The 16613-nt window shown below is 44.1% G+C and overlaps 1 protein-coding gene across 1 annotated transcript in view; it reads right to left on the reverse strand.

Moving 5' to 3' along the window:
• The window catches only part of SFMBT2 (Scm like with four mbt domains 2), a 103010-nt gene that overhangs the window by 46061 nt on the left and 40336 nt on the right, over positions 1-16613 (reverse strand). Inside the window, exons 5-6 of the mRNA XM_059816903.1 lie at positions 14915-15161; positions 8507-8604 (exon numbers count right to left, since the gene is read on the reverse strand). Coding sequence (XP_059672886.1) covers positions 8507-8604; positions 14915-15161 — 345 coding nt within the window. The remainder of the gene's footprint in view (positions 1-8506; positions 8605-14914; positions 15162-16613) is intronic.

Consider the following 16613-nt stretch of genomic DNA (forward strand, 5'->3'; position numbering starts at 1 on the left):
TTTCACAGGGTTCAAAGCCACCTACGAGGATGTCACCAGCCATTATTTTCTAGCAACTTCTCCAAGTGAGTTTAAATTTTCTTTGAAATGGAGATGAATAGGCAGAGTATTTTTGACCAGCTGGAGCATTTTATAGCCACGTGCATGGTGAACCTTTGCTATTGCTGGCAGACAATGCTTCCCAGGAGCAGCCCCATTGACTTCACGGATTTACACCAGCAGATCGCCTGTCCCGGGGTTCACAAGCCCTGAGCGGGTGATGGACATATCCTCTGACTGCCGGAGAGCAGTCGAGTAAGCCGGACCGACAAACCATAAGGATGCAGAAGAGTCCCTTACAGCAAAGTGAAAAATCATACCACGGAAAGTACAATGAATGAACGTGGTACGAGCACCACAGTTGCTCATTCAAAGGGTCACAATCTCTAACATGATGGATTACAGCCTGCGACGGCGCTCACGGGTAATGAATGGAAAATTGCATAACCCTCCGCTGAATGAACGCCTGCCACTTACAACCCAAACCCATTGGCAAAAGCCAGGGCTCTCACAGCTCTCACTGAAAACCCCAAGAAGCAATTCATCTCAGCCCCACACTCATGGTTTTAGAGCAGTATGCATTTGCAAATTTGCCAGCATGCACAGGCTGCGACCCTCTGGGTCACCTGAAAGACAGCCCCGCTTCGATACGCATCTGTGTCATTATCTCCATCTTCATACGGCACGTGTTTCTGCAACCCTTCTGCAACAATACTGATGGGCTTTGCAAGAGCTCACTGCAACCAGCATCACCTGCAGGGCTGAAAGCTGAAACGTCTGAAGGTCAAATAACAAGTCAGCAACGGTGCTGGGAGGAGAACCAGGCTCCTAATTCCCAACCCTCTTCTTTAGCCACTGAGATAGTCGCATAATTTTCTCCTTCATAGCTATCGAGTCATGAGCAGTGCAGGTTTCAAAAATGTTAAGTGACTTGGGAGCCTAAACGTTCTTCCAAAAGAGACGCACAAACAGATTTACAAAAGTATTCAGGCTCTTAAGGATGCAGACATGCTTTAGGGAAGTACCTGTGTGAGTGACATGCCTAAGTCCTAATAATAAAGTCACTAAGCGTTGGCTTTAGGTCTTGAACTTGGAAAGATAATACTTCAAAATCATCAGTCATTTGCCCCTTCTGGTGCCTAAATACCTTGCTAAATCTGGCTTCTGAGTATTTCTACTCAACAAATGCCATTTAAATGTAAATAAACCCAAATTTATCCGTGTCACAGCAGCGTTCTGGCCACCAAAGGGTGGAGCTCAGGTGGAGCACGATTGTACAGTGCGCTGGGTAATGCGGGTAGAGCGGGGGGACTCGGCTGAGCTGCTTTTGCCCTTGACATTCAGGGAAGCCGTACTATGGGCTGCTTGCTCTAGCTCGGTCCACAAACCCAAGGAAGGGCATCGCCTTCAGACTGAGAAATGCTCATTTTTAGCCCATTGTGCTCAAGATACAATACTGGAGTCCTCTCATTTTAAACCCAGCAGCTTACACAGTGTATAGATAAGAGGAAAAGGCTCTAATTTGAACTTGAATTTTCAAATACCCTAAAAGTCAGGGCTCTTTTGGTCCAGGATAGTCAGATTCACACCAATTATAATACCGCAGCTTTGTGCAAAATTCAGAACTAAGTCTGAATGCCGAAAAGTTGCGAAGTTGAGAGGCTGATTAGAAACACTGAGCACTTTATAAACGGTTGACCTGAGCCTCCTTTAATCCTCACCAACTGTAACAGTGTGAAATGCTACTGCCTTCAGTCAGATCTCTCCTGGTTTACCCTACTGAAAGACACCGAAGAAGTGGGCCCCATCTGGTATGATTGGAAACATATTATTTGATTCAGTTTTTGTTTTCAAATAAATCGCTTCCCCCAGTGTTTTCTCTAATTCTCCAAGAAACTGGCTGCTTCTAATAGCCTAATTTTAATCACAAAGCTCATGTGTGGTAACCAGTCACAAACACAGTAATAGCAGTGGTTAAACTGCCTCTACAGGAATCTGGCATTTGTTTTTTAATTGAGCAAAAAAAATAAAGAAAGAAACTCTCCCAAATGCAATCCTCTGCATTATTTGCGGATGAATCAGGCTTGTTTGCGATTCATCAACTTCCTTTGCTAAACACAGAGCAATTTCCCCTAAAGACACACTCTCTGCAGGGAGACAAAAATCCCCCGGTAAGACACAACATGAGCAAATTGTCCCTCGGTTTGACAAGTGCAGTCACGGGAAGACCAAAATGTAGAAACACGGGGTGGGATGAAGAGGAAAGGGTGCCAGGAAGGAGGCTTTAGAGATACCGTGACCCTGAAGCAATGAGCACAAGAGCCAGCTACAAACTGCACCTACTGAAGAGCCCCTTAAAAACTGCAGACGCTTCTGCCTAGGATCGAATTTAGCCCTACAGATTTTAAGCTCCTCTTGTTGAATAAAAAATAGTTACCATAGAAACAGGAGCATTGCAGAGTAGCCGGTCTAAATCCAAATACACCTTCTCCGTATGGCTCGGCCCGCCGCAGATGGCATTAGGGCAAAGATCCCTTCCTACGCAGCGCCTGCTTTGATTTGCCTGGGGGGTGGAAGCACGGGTGGCAGAGGTAAAAGAGACACATATGCATCCACTTGGGGTTTTTTGTGTTTGTTTGTTGGGGTTTTTTTAATGTCTTACAGCATTCAGGACTGCCGCACCACTCCGCAAGTGTTCGCTAACGAATCCTTGTCGCATGGGTCACGTGCGTGACACTCAAGTGGAAAGGAAAACACAGGCGAGAACACTAACTTGAGTGCTCAAAATGAAACCATCGGTGTCTCTTTTCACACCCCGGAATAAGCATCTCAGCTGCAAAGAGGGACTGAGTCCTCATAGGTACTTGTTTGGACTGAATCTGCCCTCAGTAACATCATGGCAGTAATCACTATTGAGAAATCAACGGGAATTCGTTAGAGGATCAGAACAAATTCAGTGTACGCTGTGGGCTGCAACCACCCTGCAAAACAGCTATGGACCAGAGCTGGCTTTTGCTTCCTTTGAGAAAAATCACCCATCTTTAGATAGATGACTTTTAGGTATCACCCACCCAGTACATGGGAGAAGACTCTGGTGGTAGGTGCACATTAGCCCCTCTTCAGTGGAAAACACTGGCATGCCCAAGGATGCGGGAGGCAAGAGCTCAGGTTGTCATGCACAAAATCCCCCACACTGAGCCCGGACGCAGTAAGTGAACTGGATCAGGCCCTTTTGCTAACCTCTTACCATCCTGAGGGACCCCAGCATCTAATGGAGAAAGAAAACCACATGTGCTGAACATACAGCCAGCGGGACGAGGGAGGCTGAGGGACCCGGTTCCCACTCAGCCTGTCTGTTTTGCTTGAACTGTCTCCAGAAGAGATTCCAACCCTGACTTCCATACGGTGCTGCCAAACAGACCCTCAGGGTATCTCAGACGGAGCTTGGCTTCATTCACCTCCCTGGATTGCTCTTCCTACCCACTCCCCTGCAAAGCCCATGGTCAGGAGGGAGCTGCAGAGAGGTTAGAACCTTTCCCTGGTCCACAGAGGTACCACCAGACCCCATCTCACCTGAGTGGCACCTTTGATATCGGAGACATCCTTGCTCCCAAGAGCCGCGAAGGCAGCTAGTTTGTAAGGACCTTAGTGGTATACTCCTAATGATGGTCATTACGTCTTACAAAGATAAATGGCTTTAATGAGCTGAGACAGGAGTGGGTCAAAAGGTAGCCGAACAACAGAGGGATCGGGACGCTGTGCACACCTCCCAGCCAGGCAAATAGCAGTCAGGGAGAAGGGCTGGACAGTGCTATGGACGGGGAAGAACAGATGGAGTGTAAATAATCTGGCAGCCTGCAAACAACATGGCGACTCGCGGGTTATTAAAGCACAGCATGCGCAGCGAGGGCCAGCCAAGCCATCAGTGCATGAAGGGGCTGGGGATTGCTTATGTTGGGATTTGGCTTCCAAGCGAAACCAAAAGCATGTCTGTTTTAAGCTACTGCATCAGCATGTGCTCATCTATTAGGGGGGCTGAAGACAGAGGAACCCTGTTGGACTTCAAGTCTATTCATCCAGACAGGTCAGGATTTCTCTGAGCAGAAAGTAACCCTTGGGTTTCTCTTTCTTACACTTAAACTCCTCCAGAATACCCAATAGTACAAGAAAACACCCTAAAACACCCTAAGGGTTTATTAACTTTTGGGTGATGTTGTCCTTTAAAAAAAAAAAACAAACCGAAGTCTTGAAGGAATAGTCCATCTTACTCTTATAATTTAAATGCACAATTCATCTGGTGGAAAAATTGTATTTGGGGGTGGGGGAGGAGTGTTAAATATTTGTCTTCACGCTTTTGAGTGTAGAACTAGAACCACCACTCCGTCCTGAATTTCAGGGGGCAGCTCTTACCTGGGTGATGGGTGGTTCCTCCATCACCCTCCTTAGGAGACATTTGTCCCAACTGAATCCTTCCTTGTCATTAGTCTTAGCATTAATTAATATTATTACTGATTAGAGGAAACATTCCAAAGCTCCAGTTAGAAATAGGGGCACACTGGGCTGGGCATAGTGTAGAGCTTTTTTTGCCAGAAAGAACAATTTCAAGCTGGAAAAAAATGACAACAACTTTAGGAAAAGAGGACCAGAAGGGTGAAGACAAGAGGAACAGGACCAAAGGCTATAAATTAGGAATCACCACCTGTCTCAGATAACACATCTCCCTCCTAAGCGTCTGTGCTCTTCAAGCAGTTTAACAGAGTTTGGGTTAGGGCTGTGGCTGGTGATACCTCTATCCAAACCAGTCATCATGACCCACATTATAGCAATCGGAGGGAACTGGGAATAGGACGCCTGTATGCAACATCTATGGAGAGATGATGAGCACCCCAAATCCTGGGTAGAATTTAGTTGCCCAAAGAGAAGTGTCTAGGGTGAGCTGAAAGACACACAAGGATCCATGACATCTGCACGGGACCCACAGATACAGCACAGGAGACCAGGGGGAGCATAATGGGATGTCAGAGAAGATCCCCAGGATGCTATCTGCCTCTCTCTAGGAAACTAAATCCCATGATCTGTGTCCAGCACTAGTCTCACCCAAGCTACAGGGCTTTAACTCTAAAAAATGCATTGATTCATAAATATTAGGGCTAGAAGGTACTGTGTTTGGAGCCTGGCTTCCCGATGCAAGGCTCTCACTTACAGAGCACCAGCAATGCCACCACTGAAGCAAACGACTGATACTGTCACACTTAACTTGAAATCAGGCCCCAGTAACAGTTTGACCACCCTTATTCAGACCCAAAGCCCTGGCCATTTTCTCAGGTGCCCTGTGAAGCCAAAGCCATCGTTTATGACCGGTACCTAGCCAAGCATGGGGGATCCCTACAGCACCCTGAAATCAGAGCAGAAACAGCAAAGGACACATCTCCCTGGGTTGTGGCCTTTCGGAAGGATTTGTGTTCCTAAACTATTCAAACACCCTTGAAAATCTTGTCTGTATTTAGTTTTCTTTAAGGATCAACATGTTTTCTGAAAAGAATGGAACAACAAAATAGCGGGTGTGTTGCAAAAAGCTTTTGTGAAGAAAAAACTTATTCCAGCATGTGCAGTTTGCAAAACACTATGTTTAGTAGCTATATAATAGCAGCATTTTCTGGCAGTTGAACATCACGTTCCCTCTCAAAAGATCCTAAAGCATTTTACAAACACTTTCAACATATGGCCAAGTGTAAAATAGCACCAGAAAAAAAGATCCTCTTTGCAGCCTTCCCCTTGATTTCTGCAACCAGCCTGTATGGTCTGGTGGCTGGTGCCCTCTCCTTGGATGCCAAGAGGGGATCAGGGCTGTACTTTTGCCAAGGGTTTTTGGATCTGCTGCCAAAGACCACACGCAAGTTCAGCTCTGCCACACTTCTGAGCGTTGATAATTCAGGCTCAAATCCACGGCTTATGAGGTCTCAGGCAGAACCCAACCCTATTACACCAAAACCAAAGAGCATCACCACTGACAGCAACAATGGGTTGACAGAACCAAAAGAGGAGCCACTTCTCACACTACAAATGCGGATCTGCTCTCCCGGCACCACCACCTGGGACCAGTTTGATGGAGCATTAGTGACACTGCCCACCGTCGTGCACAGCTCAAAGGACAACAGTAATTTAAGCCGTAATCCAGCCAAATGTGCACGTGCTCACCCAAGGGACCGCTCATGTCTGTACAGCAAGCACACGCTTACGCTCTCCACAGTGATGGATTTCTGTAGGGTAATGTGGAAAACACGGACTATAATTGCTCGGTGTGCAGTTTACCATGTCCGCCAAAGTAAACATTTCCAGCCTTCCAGAAGATCTTTAACAGTTGCCAGCTGTCAAACCCTGTGTTTTATATCTCATCTAACATATGACAGTTACAGTAGCACGGAGCCCCAGGCACCATGTAGAGACGCTACTTCGGTGCTGGGTTTGCAAAAAAATTTTTTAAAAAGACACCTTTGGATTCGACACTTTTTGCTGGGATCTGGGATTCTCCTTGAAGGCCCCACACATAAATATTGGGTTATCTTGTAAGATCAGTCAAGTGTACTCTCATATAGTCTCCCAAAGTCTTTCCTTAACTCATGTTTAAGTAATTACTAGAGTAAGACACGCTCACAGGCAAAGACAAGCTCTCTTACTTTTCTCCTTAATTAAGAGGCGCAAGATGGGGTTGATTCACCCTAAACAGGCAGAATAAGATGGTGCTCACACACAAATAATTTATTCAGCCTCCTGCCTTCCCAGCACCAGAAACAGGGGCTTAGATAACACCAGACACTGAATTCAGCTCACCTTGTGCTCAGCCTTCACGTTACAAATAAATAAGCCCTATTGACCTAATCCTTCCTTTTTGTCACATTTGGCCCCAAAGTAACTCTCCTCTTGGGCCATTCAAGCATTCCAACATTTTGCATTGTCTTCTAAGAGCAATATCTTTGCAAGCTCCAACCACATGGCACGGCAACTGGGATTTGCTGAATTTATATTTATGACCCTCATACAATAATTAAAATAAGCGGGTATAAGTCTGGCACGCTGAGAAGAGGCAGCAAAACAGCTGTTAGTTATAAACTTTAAAAATAAAAGGATGTTTTATGAGCCTCATCAGAAACATTCTTCACTCTTTCATAGAGACAGGAATAAAATTTACACATTAGGCATTCCCTATTGTGATTTAATCCCTGCCCCACACAATGCATTTTTGATCTTGAAACTGCAAATGCAGACTTTAAGAGTTGGCGGATTGAAACGTTGTACGAAATAAACGGCAGAGAATGAAAAGTCTCCGCACACCACTCCCGTAACACCACCAGGCTTCTCAAACCCACATTCGTGCCGAAGGCCAATGCACAAATCTTCCCACTTCTCCCAGCCTAGCACAGCTTTCACATTGCAAGCAAATGGGCCACTGCCTGGGCCATTAGCAAAGCGTTCCCAAATTAATGTTGCTAATTCAAGTGCATCTCAGCTGGGTGAGGAGCCTGGATTCCTCATGGGAAGCTGCTGCCACATCCCTGCAGAAAGGGTGAAGGTGGCACACGTCAGCCAGGGTAGGGCACGGTGGGTACCTCCTTCCAGTTGCATGGGTGTTTTGGGGTGTCTCGGTGCAATGTTGCTTATGGGCAAGGAAGGAACCCAGAGGGTCCCCAGGCTGGATGAGCCAGGAACGGAGGCAGGGAGGGCACCGTGGTCCACCAGGTCCCCAAGCAGGAGGTGACACCGGAGACAGCACCAGAGACAGGGCACACACCTCCCTGAGCATCCTCTCGCACCCACGGCCACACTGCCCACCGCACCGCGGCGAGGATGTAACTGTTAGAAACCAGAGAGGCATAGCTAGAAATCAGGATTATCTGGAGCTGTCATGATTAATAGCAGTGCAGATTTGGACGGGAAATTAAAGCTGGTGCCTTAGGGCTGAAGCACATCTCTAACTATTAAAAGCCAGAGTGAGAGGGGAAAAAAAAAAAAAGACGTGGGAGTAAAATTATCTCCCACTTCCACTACAGGTCCCTGAAGGAGGCTTCTCTGCCTTGTGGTTTGTGATCAGATGAAAATTTTTGCGCAAGGCTCACAGAAATCTGTCCAGCTTATGTCAACTTTCGTATTCCTAGCCTTACATTTTCACGGTTGTATACGATGCCTTTGCACAGGTCTAACAGAGTAAGACACATTAAAAATAATGTTGGAGAAATCAGTGCTGATCACCTCCAGTCCCTATAAAACGCTGACTGCAAGAAATCAGTTCTCAGAATGGGAAGACCGCACATAAAACTGCATTTTATACAAACATCTCACTTGTGACCTTTCACGGTGATGTATTAGAGCAACGGCCCTTCCTGCAAAAGTTTAACATAAGCCGCTAAACACTGCATGATATTTATTCATCATGGGTTCTGTAAGTGAAGGAAAAATGTGTATCTTTTACCTTGAACACTTCCATTGGAAGAGGAAAATTTGCTGCATCATTAAGGGATTTTTCCAGAGCGCATTTCCACTCAGATATAGTCTTCAGCGAATAGATATCTAAAGCGATGACAAAAGAAAAAACAACAAAACCAAGAGGTGACTCTTTGGGAATCAAACAGTTTTGAAAGACTTAAGTTCCTATGTCATAAAAATGGATAGTACAAGTGACATGAACAGCGTGTACATTCCAAGCTGTACAGCGTGGATAAATTCAACACAAAAGAACTAGCAGGGGCACATTTGAGGAAGATTGTGTTTTATATCCTGGAGTAAAACCCAGAAAAATACACGTCCTTCATTTCTGTGCTGAAGAAATGAGAATTGTACTATCTCATTACTTGAAAATAACAAAAACTCTCCTTTGATTTTCAATTCTCAAAACACCTGATGTCTTGCAACTTGAGGAGCCTCAGGTCTTCAGCCAATATTAATTACATTTGAACAAAGGCAGAAATATCTTTACCAAGGCTTCTGTTCATCGGAAAGCCTTTTTTTTTTTTTATTTTATTGCAGGGTTGGGGGTTTTTTTGCAGTGGGTGTGGGTAGGCGTGGGAAGGAACATTTCAGCTAGATCTCTACCCAGACTCATTTGTTGGTACCACACTCAAACCAGACTATCACACCAATTCGAAGACTTACACTTATGACTTTTCATCATTATACTTTTAGGCAACTTCTTTGTGCAGATTCACATTGCTTTCATAGAGTTTCTTTAAATAGGTTTAATATTATTAAATCATTATATTAACAAGCCCTTTATGGTTCAGTGCAGTGAAATGCCTGTGAATCATCAAAGGAAACAATGTAGGAAACAATACTATGATGAAGAACATTATATTGGATTTGCTTCTGCCCTAGAAAACATATTGTTATCCTGCACATAACAAGTTATTGCAGAACATTCATATTAAGGTCTTAAAGAGACAATATAGGTAGATAGATTGCAACAATTATTAAAATGGAAATCAACATTTACTCAATAATAAACTTGAACCTTTATACGGAGTGAACAGTGTGAAGCTTTTCTTTTGTCAGTTTGGCTTCACACACATCACAGTTCAATTTGGCCCAATTTGCATTTAAATTCTGTACATCTAATAACCATATATATTTACTAGCTAGCAAAGATTTACTGCTGTATCTTACGGTTCTGAAGGAGGAAATGAAAAATATGTATAAAAAAAGGAATTGGCAAGCACTGTTTTCACCTAGCGCTGAGGGTACAGGAGAATTTTATGCTCTGATCTCAACAGATTTAAGACCTTATCAAAACAGGATTTGCAGAATCGCTCACTAGAAGTGGATGTATTTATACTTCCACTATATCAAACCTTGCTACTTCAGAATAGACATCAAGGATATGCATATGAATTTAAACACACTTAAAGGGAAATGTTAGCCTTTCAGGGCTGTATTTTTAATTCCTCAACTGTTCGGTTGTTAAAGGGAATACACATTTCAAGTCTTTGTTTACAGCATGTACAGTGGACACAAATGTTAAGAAGTGCGCTCTTTATCTAATTGTTCATTATTTTATAGCTTTGTTGCTCCAGATCTCCCCTACTTGCAGCAGCTCTGATTGGCTTGAAGTGCAGGCAGGGAAACAACTCCCCTTGTTTCTTTCTTTTTGGCTTAAATGACGCCAAAGAGGGAAATACTCAATAAAATATGATTTTTGCCCCAAACTGAAGCCAGCTTGTTGATTCAACTAACAAAAAGTCTGAGTTTTGGAAAACCCTGCTCCCCGGACAGAGCAAGCTGAAAACAGACCCTCATTTTCTACTGTGATGGCAGTGAAGCATAGGAAAGAAGAATAAAGTGGCATTTTGGGTGCCTTTGCCCAAATTCAGTAAAACCAAGCAGCAACTTCTTTGGGCAGTGTCAATAAACTTTGAGAGATAAAGACAACTCCAATGGTTTCAATAACCAGCACATAATATCATATGCGCATTTAATTAGTGGCAGCTAGCTTAGGCTGGCAAGTATATGGACACTAAATCGCACGGTTAAAAGAGCATAAAGCATTTTGCTTAAGTGATAGGGTTGCAGGTAATTGAAGAAAGTGTACGGTGTCAATCTGTATTTAGGTTAACAAGGAGTGAGCAATTAAAACGACTGCCAATTTGTCTTTAAATAGGAAGTAACATAAAATGAGACGATCTCTTCCTGCATAAGCAGTCGAGGCAAGACCATCAGTAGCTCTGTGTCAAGCAGCCTGTGTCAATTTGCGCTAGCGAGGAGGTTTATTTTGGATTCAGATATATAGCTGAGGGGAAAACAGGCTATGACCCCTTTGCTTCAGTTGAAAGGCTTCGCGAGACATACAAAGCCCCTGAAAGTTGCCATTTGGAGAAGACAGCCAGGACGCTATTTCCTAAGGACCCTCTTGCACATTCTTGTACATTAAGTGGGTGCTAGGATGTGGATGGCTTCAGAAAAGAGACCCAAAATAGTGTAGATGTTTGGATCCATGGGATCTCCTTTATATGAGGTGCTCTGCTTCTTGAACAACTGAACTCAAACTGCTGTGCAAGGTGAAACCCAACTTGGCAGGTCCCAGAGGTGGATCAACACAGAAAAATCACAGCCCAGACACAACGGGAAACAAAGCTGAAGGTGCACATGCAGCATCCAAGTCAAGGGTAGACAAAGGACTGTCACAACCTGCAGAACTGATGGGCAACTGAACATCCTCATTTGATAGCAATTGAACACATGGCCTGATTCGGGAGGAGCTGCATGTCATCAGCATCTCTTCAGAGGAGGTTCATAACAGCTTTGATAGACAGTCTAAGGCTGTTCCTGCTGTCAATCTAGGAGTCATCTCAACTGGCTTCAGATGTTCAGAAGTTAGACAACCAGGCCTGTGTTCGCTGCTTTCAGTCCCGAGTGGAAAAAAAATAGGCTTATGAAGATGTAATTTCACCTAACCTATGTTAGACATGTCTTAGGCATCCCCTTTTCTCTACTGTCATAAAGAGAAAGCAATAGCTCATGCTGAACTGTCTTTTTGACGCCTACACTACGGCAGGTGAATCTAATCCCTGATGTGTAAAAAACCAACATACTGCCCACAGACTGTCTCTCTTTCCTAAGAAGGTCCACACTACATCTTTCACACAACAGAATTCTTTCTAGTCCAAATCCTGTTTTCTATAGAAATCACTGGGAAGGATGTAAGCAGGGAGGGATGCGTCCCTGGCACACTCTCCTGGCCTGAGGTCCTTAGGAATTGGCATCCTTTGACAGTTTGTGGTTTAGTAGCTTCATCCCTGAGTTTCTTTAGAGCTCTCTCTCTGCTGCCAGCATCTCATCCTGACAACTCACTACTGCCTGCCTGTCTGCTTGCCCCAAGGTTTCTTTTGCAGACTCTTTAATTTGAAACAGGTCCCCTAAGACCAGCCACCTGGCTTTTTCCCTCTTCTTCCTCTCAGTTAATGTCTCATACGCTTTATTCATCCATCATGCTTTATGAACATGTTGATGTTAGGTGGACATCAAATGGCCAATATAGTCCACTATGTCAGAAGTGGAACAAGCAGCATTCCAGCCTCCAGAAACTCATCAGATTCCCATTTCTGACTGGCTACTCCCCGGAGTGCAGAGCCTGACAACTGGGTAGACCAGAAGGGGGGGGATGAAAGAAAGATCCCTGGGGGCAGTGTTCAGGACAGGACTTGTGAGAAAATGGAAGGGTTCAGACCCAAAGGGTCTTTTCTCAGCAAACTCCTATGAGACCCAACTTTAGGAGATCTAAAGTAATGACCACTTATTTAAGTCAGGAAGGAGATCTGGGCACTGAATTCATTAATAAAAATGTTCACTAAAAAGTGAATGACCAGAGAAACATCAAGGAGAGGAAACAGATATCAGATGAAGACAGAGGAGAACAAGAGAAAGAAATTTTAAAAGCAGTTAAATCAAGGAGAAGTGAGAAGAAACATAAACAACTTCAGCAAATAGAGTCCAACAACAAGTTTAGAGATGAGACAACTGAAAAAATGAAAAGGAAAAAACAAAGCAGGGGGGGAATCCATAGAGAAGGAAGCACAACTGGATAAAAGGAGGAAAGAGCAGAAAGAGAATGGAATAAACAAAGAGGAAGCACAACTCTTGCTTGGGCCATTTCTGTATTGATTCACCAAACCTTTACAGGCCAAGAAGGCTCAAAGACAGTCAATAAAAAAGTGTTTCTCTGTAACACAAATGCTCTGTAAAATAACCGAGTGAGTGATATTCATGCTCTCCAGCATTCACATCTAATTTAGAAGTGATGGGGAACATTGATTCTTACCTATCAGTAAAGAAAAACACACACTTCCAAAAAGCATTCGAGACCCCAAGTTAGACCCAAGACCCAGACAGACTTGTGAACATGACAGTTGCATGTATCGGGGTAACTGCTCTGGCTCAGGTGTGATGGAGAGAAGTCACATCAGAAATACCTACCCAAAGGAGGGCTACCTTTCTCCTATCATTTGACACCCATGGGAAAACTTCACCCATGGCACAAGCATAATGAGGCACGGACCTGGACAAGTTGTTCACCTACACAGGAAAAGGTGGAATAGGTCTGCTGGGCCAATACCTGTCCATTAACCAAGGAAGCACCTCATGTCTCAAGGGAAATGGTAGTCCTGGGGCATCCAGCTTGGAGGTGAAAACAGCTAGCAAATGGGGGCCATGCTCCACAGGACTTGGCCAACAGCTTTGTGGCCCCAAGTATAAGCAACAGCTTTATGAAAAATACAGATGCTGCACACTTTCTGCCCCGAAGAAGACCATGCATGCAACAGTCTAAGCTGTCATGTTTAACCAGATCCCTAACTGCAAGAGAAGTCAAGTCAACCAACTTGATTCAACCAACTCAGCCAACTCAGGTCAGACCAACACAGAGCCAATCTCCCTGAGTAGAGAGAAACCCAATCGCCCAGAAACTTTCACAAAGTTTTGGCCAGTATTATTGGTGTGGTGGAGATAATTCACCCTCCCAGTCCTCCCCCGCTGTAATGGGGTATAGCCTGGATGGAAGCACATCTTCAAAGCTAGTCCCAGAACCTGCCAGCGAATGCCTCTGCCAGCGTTTCTCCAGGAGGCTGCAATCAGCCCTTGAGCCTCTGCTCTGTGCTGTGGTCCCTGGGCCTTATCCTGCTCGCTAAACCTTAGTAATGCTTAATTCTCCCTTACGCTCAGCCTTGCACTCCTTCTTGCCCTGCTGGCTTCATCCTGCTCCTTTTGCCAAACCCAGTCCCACTGTTTGGAGTTTGATTCCAGCTGACCCCTAAACTCTACTCTTGCCCAGCCTCTTGGCCCAGCCTGCTTGTGCCTGACTCTTTGCCTGGCTCCTGTCACTTGAACTTCTGCCCCTGGATTTGTGACAGTTTCTGACCTCAGACTGGCTTAACTGCAGTCCCTATCTCCCTCCTTCCAAGCTGGTTTGAACACTAACCTCAACTCTACAGAGCTGCTTCTCCAAGCTGCAATCTGCTGATGTTGAATCTGGTCTGACATACTTGCAAAGACTTCACTGCCTTGGAGAAAATGCAGGACAAAATTTGTGGTCTTTTAAATCTGAAAGACCCCATCTACCCTTATTCAAAGGAGTATTTTCTTAGCTTCTAGCAACAGACATCCCGTAACTCCTCAAAGGGCAGGTTGACATGGACAGGCAGACAAATCCAGCACCCTGATTGCACTTTCTGACTGGTTACACACAAGGCATGTCTCATTTGGCAGCTGTACAGCGATGTTACAGCGGAATACAAAAGACCTGTGTTAGAAGGACCATGAGGGTCCCAAAACGCTTTCTCCAGACTCAGGAGATTTTATGGAGGTCTACCGCTACCCAAGAGAAATGTGTATGGCCATGGAAAGACAAACGGGCGATAGGTCTTTGGTGAGGGGAAAGCAAATGAAGCCTAGTACATGCTGAGAGGTGTCACCTAGGACTTCATTTGGACAGCAGAAGACTGGCTCCCAGCGAGGCCTCCACCAGGATGCCTATAGTATGGCCAGGAAGATCTGGCCACTGAACCGCCACTGAAAAGCGCCGGGCAACCAGACGCATCCTTGGACTATCCCCATCAGCTCTGCTTCTTGGTGGAAAACTGCACGGAACTGCTTTTGTTGGACACTGCTTCCTTCCAGGAGTGAGCTAAGCTAAACTGAATTTATTAAATAAATTTTTACAGTTTACCTGACCCATTTTGAACCTAAATTAGATGACTTTCAAATGCCATCTGTGTTACAACTCGAAACTACTGTCAAAGCAATGTGAATGCTGGAGAAGAAGAAATGGGTTGCACGAGTATCTCAAAACATCAGTAAATGCCACAAAGGGAGATAGTATTTTTAGGAGGCTCTTTACCTGCAGGTGGGTCCATTCTGTATTTATTCTCTTGACACCAACCGACTGGTCGAAGTCTGCAATCCAAGTAAAACAACCACTGGTCATAGGATTCAGTCTCCTCCAATCCCACATAGCGAAGGCGTAATCTTCCTCCAACATTTTCAACCACACTAACTATCCAGTACTGAAAGGGATTCTGGGAATCCTGCAGCTCTATTAAGGAATCAACTGTAATGAGGTCTACAGGGTTTTTTCCTCGCAGAGGCTGTTTGAATAGAAGCAAAACTCCTTATTTTAAACTTTATTTGAAGACTTCTCAAGGAAACAGATGACAGCAGAAGATTATTTTTGTTTTTCACACCATCATCCAAGCGATCAGCAAACAGTCTGTTCTTCTTCTATTTTACCCAATGTCTTCCAAGTGCAAATTCAGAAGTAAAACAGAAAACAACAGTTGTGCTAATTTCTCAACCGACATCATCAACAACAACAAAAAAAGAATAATAAAAGGTGGAACAGCTCATAAGGCACATCCACTTAAGATGCTCCTGAACAACTCAAAGTCCAGTTATATTGGAAGATTTCAAACCAAATTCTCATTGATTGCAGCTGATAAGAACCAATCACAGGACTGGACACTGGTGTTTACCTAAAAGGCAACTACTTTGGGCATGACCCTAAAATTGCCCTCTCTGCACTGATCTTTCCCACCAAAAGCTTTATCTAACTCCTACTGGCACGTAGAGCAAATTAGTCCCCACTGCCATGGATGCAAGAGTTTACGGCAGTTACTCCAAAGCCCAAAACCAATGGCAGGTTCCCACCAGCTTAAGTGGCCTTGGGATCAAAGCCCAAGGGACACAGGATTTGCTGGATCAAGCCACCATGCCCAAGAAACCCCAGCAACTGAGGTTATTTGCTTACACACAGTATTTTTTGTGATCCCAGTTTTGCAACCATTTACACATGTGCTTAACTTTACACCTGCAAAGCTGCCACCGCAGGCATTAAAAAACCATGAGATGTTTTGCAGAATGATACTTTTGGGGCTCAGTGTTTTTGTTTTGTGATTGTGAGCGTCTCTGTGTTGTCAAGCTTTTCTCCACTAACATAACGGCTAGATTTCTTCTTTTTTTTTTTTTTTCTTTTTCAAAATGCAAGTTCCAATTCTTATGCAATTTCTCAATTCCAGGGCTTTAAGGGCAGCACTCAAAAACACCCCAAGAGTTGGGAGCATTGGTCCCCAAAGGATATGCTGAGCACAGGCAAAATACATTAAAAACAAGGACTTTTTTTTTTTTCCTGTGTGTTTGTCCCACTTCTACTTAATTAAACAACATAAACCTTTCACAGTATTTTTTGAAATATTAATTCTGTAAATCAGAGTAAGTCCAGGATGGTTCTTTCTAGGGCTGGCTAGGAAAAAAAAAAGAGAGGAAAAAGCCTTAGTTTTCAAAAAAGTTTCTCTTTCATACTCAATTTTGAAAATATTCAAGATTTTGAAATGCAACCAATTTTGACTACATCTCTCAAGCCAAAAATGCAGGCAACAGAATGAGAATTTGGTAAAAAATGTAATTAACTATAGCCATATCACATGTACAGTGTTAATCAGCTCTGTGATTAATAGAAATTTCTCAGAACAATGTATTTGCCATTATAAGCCACTCCTCTATACTGTAAGCTACAAGCACCTGCATAATCTCTTCAAATATTA

This window comes from Gavia stellata, chromosome 4 (assembly GCF_030936135.1).
Source record: "Gavia stellata isolate bGavSte3 chromosome 4, bGavSte3.hap2, whole genome shotgun sequence".
Classification (NCBI taxonomy): Eukaryota; Metazoa; Chordata; class Aves; order Gaviiformes; family Gaviidae; genus Gavia; species Gavia stellata.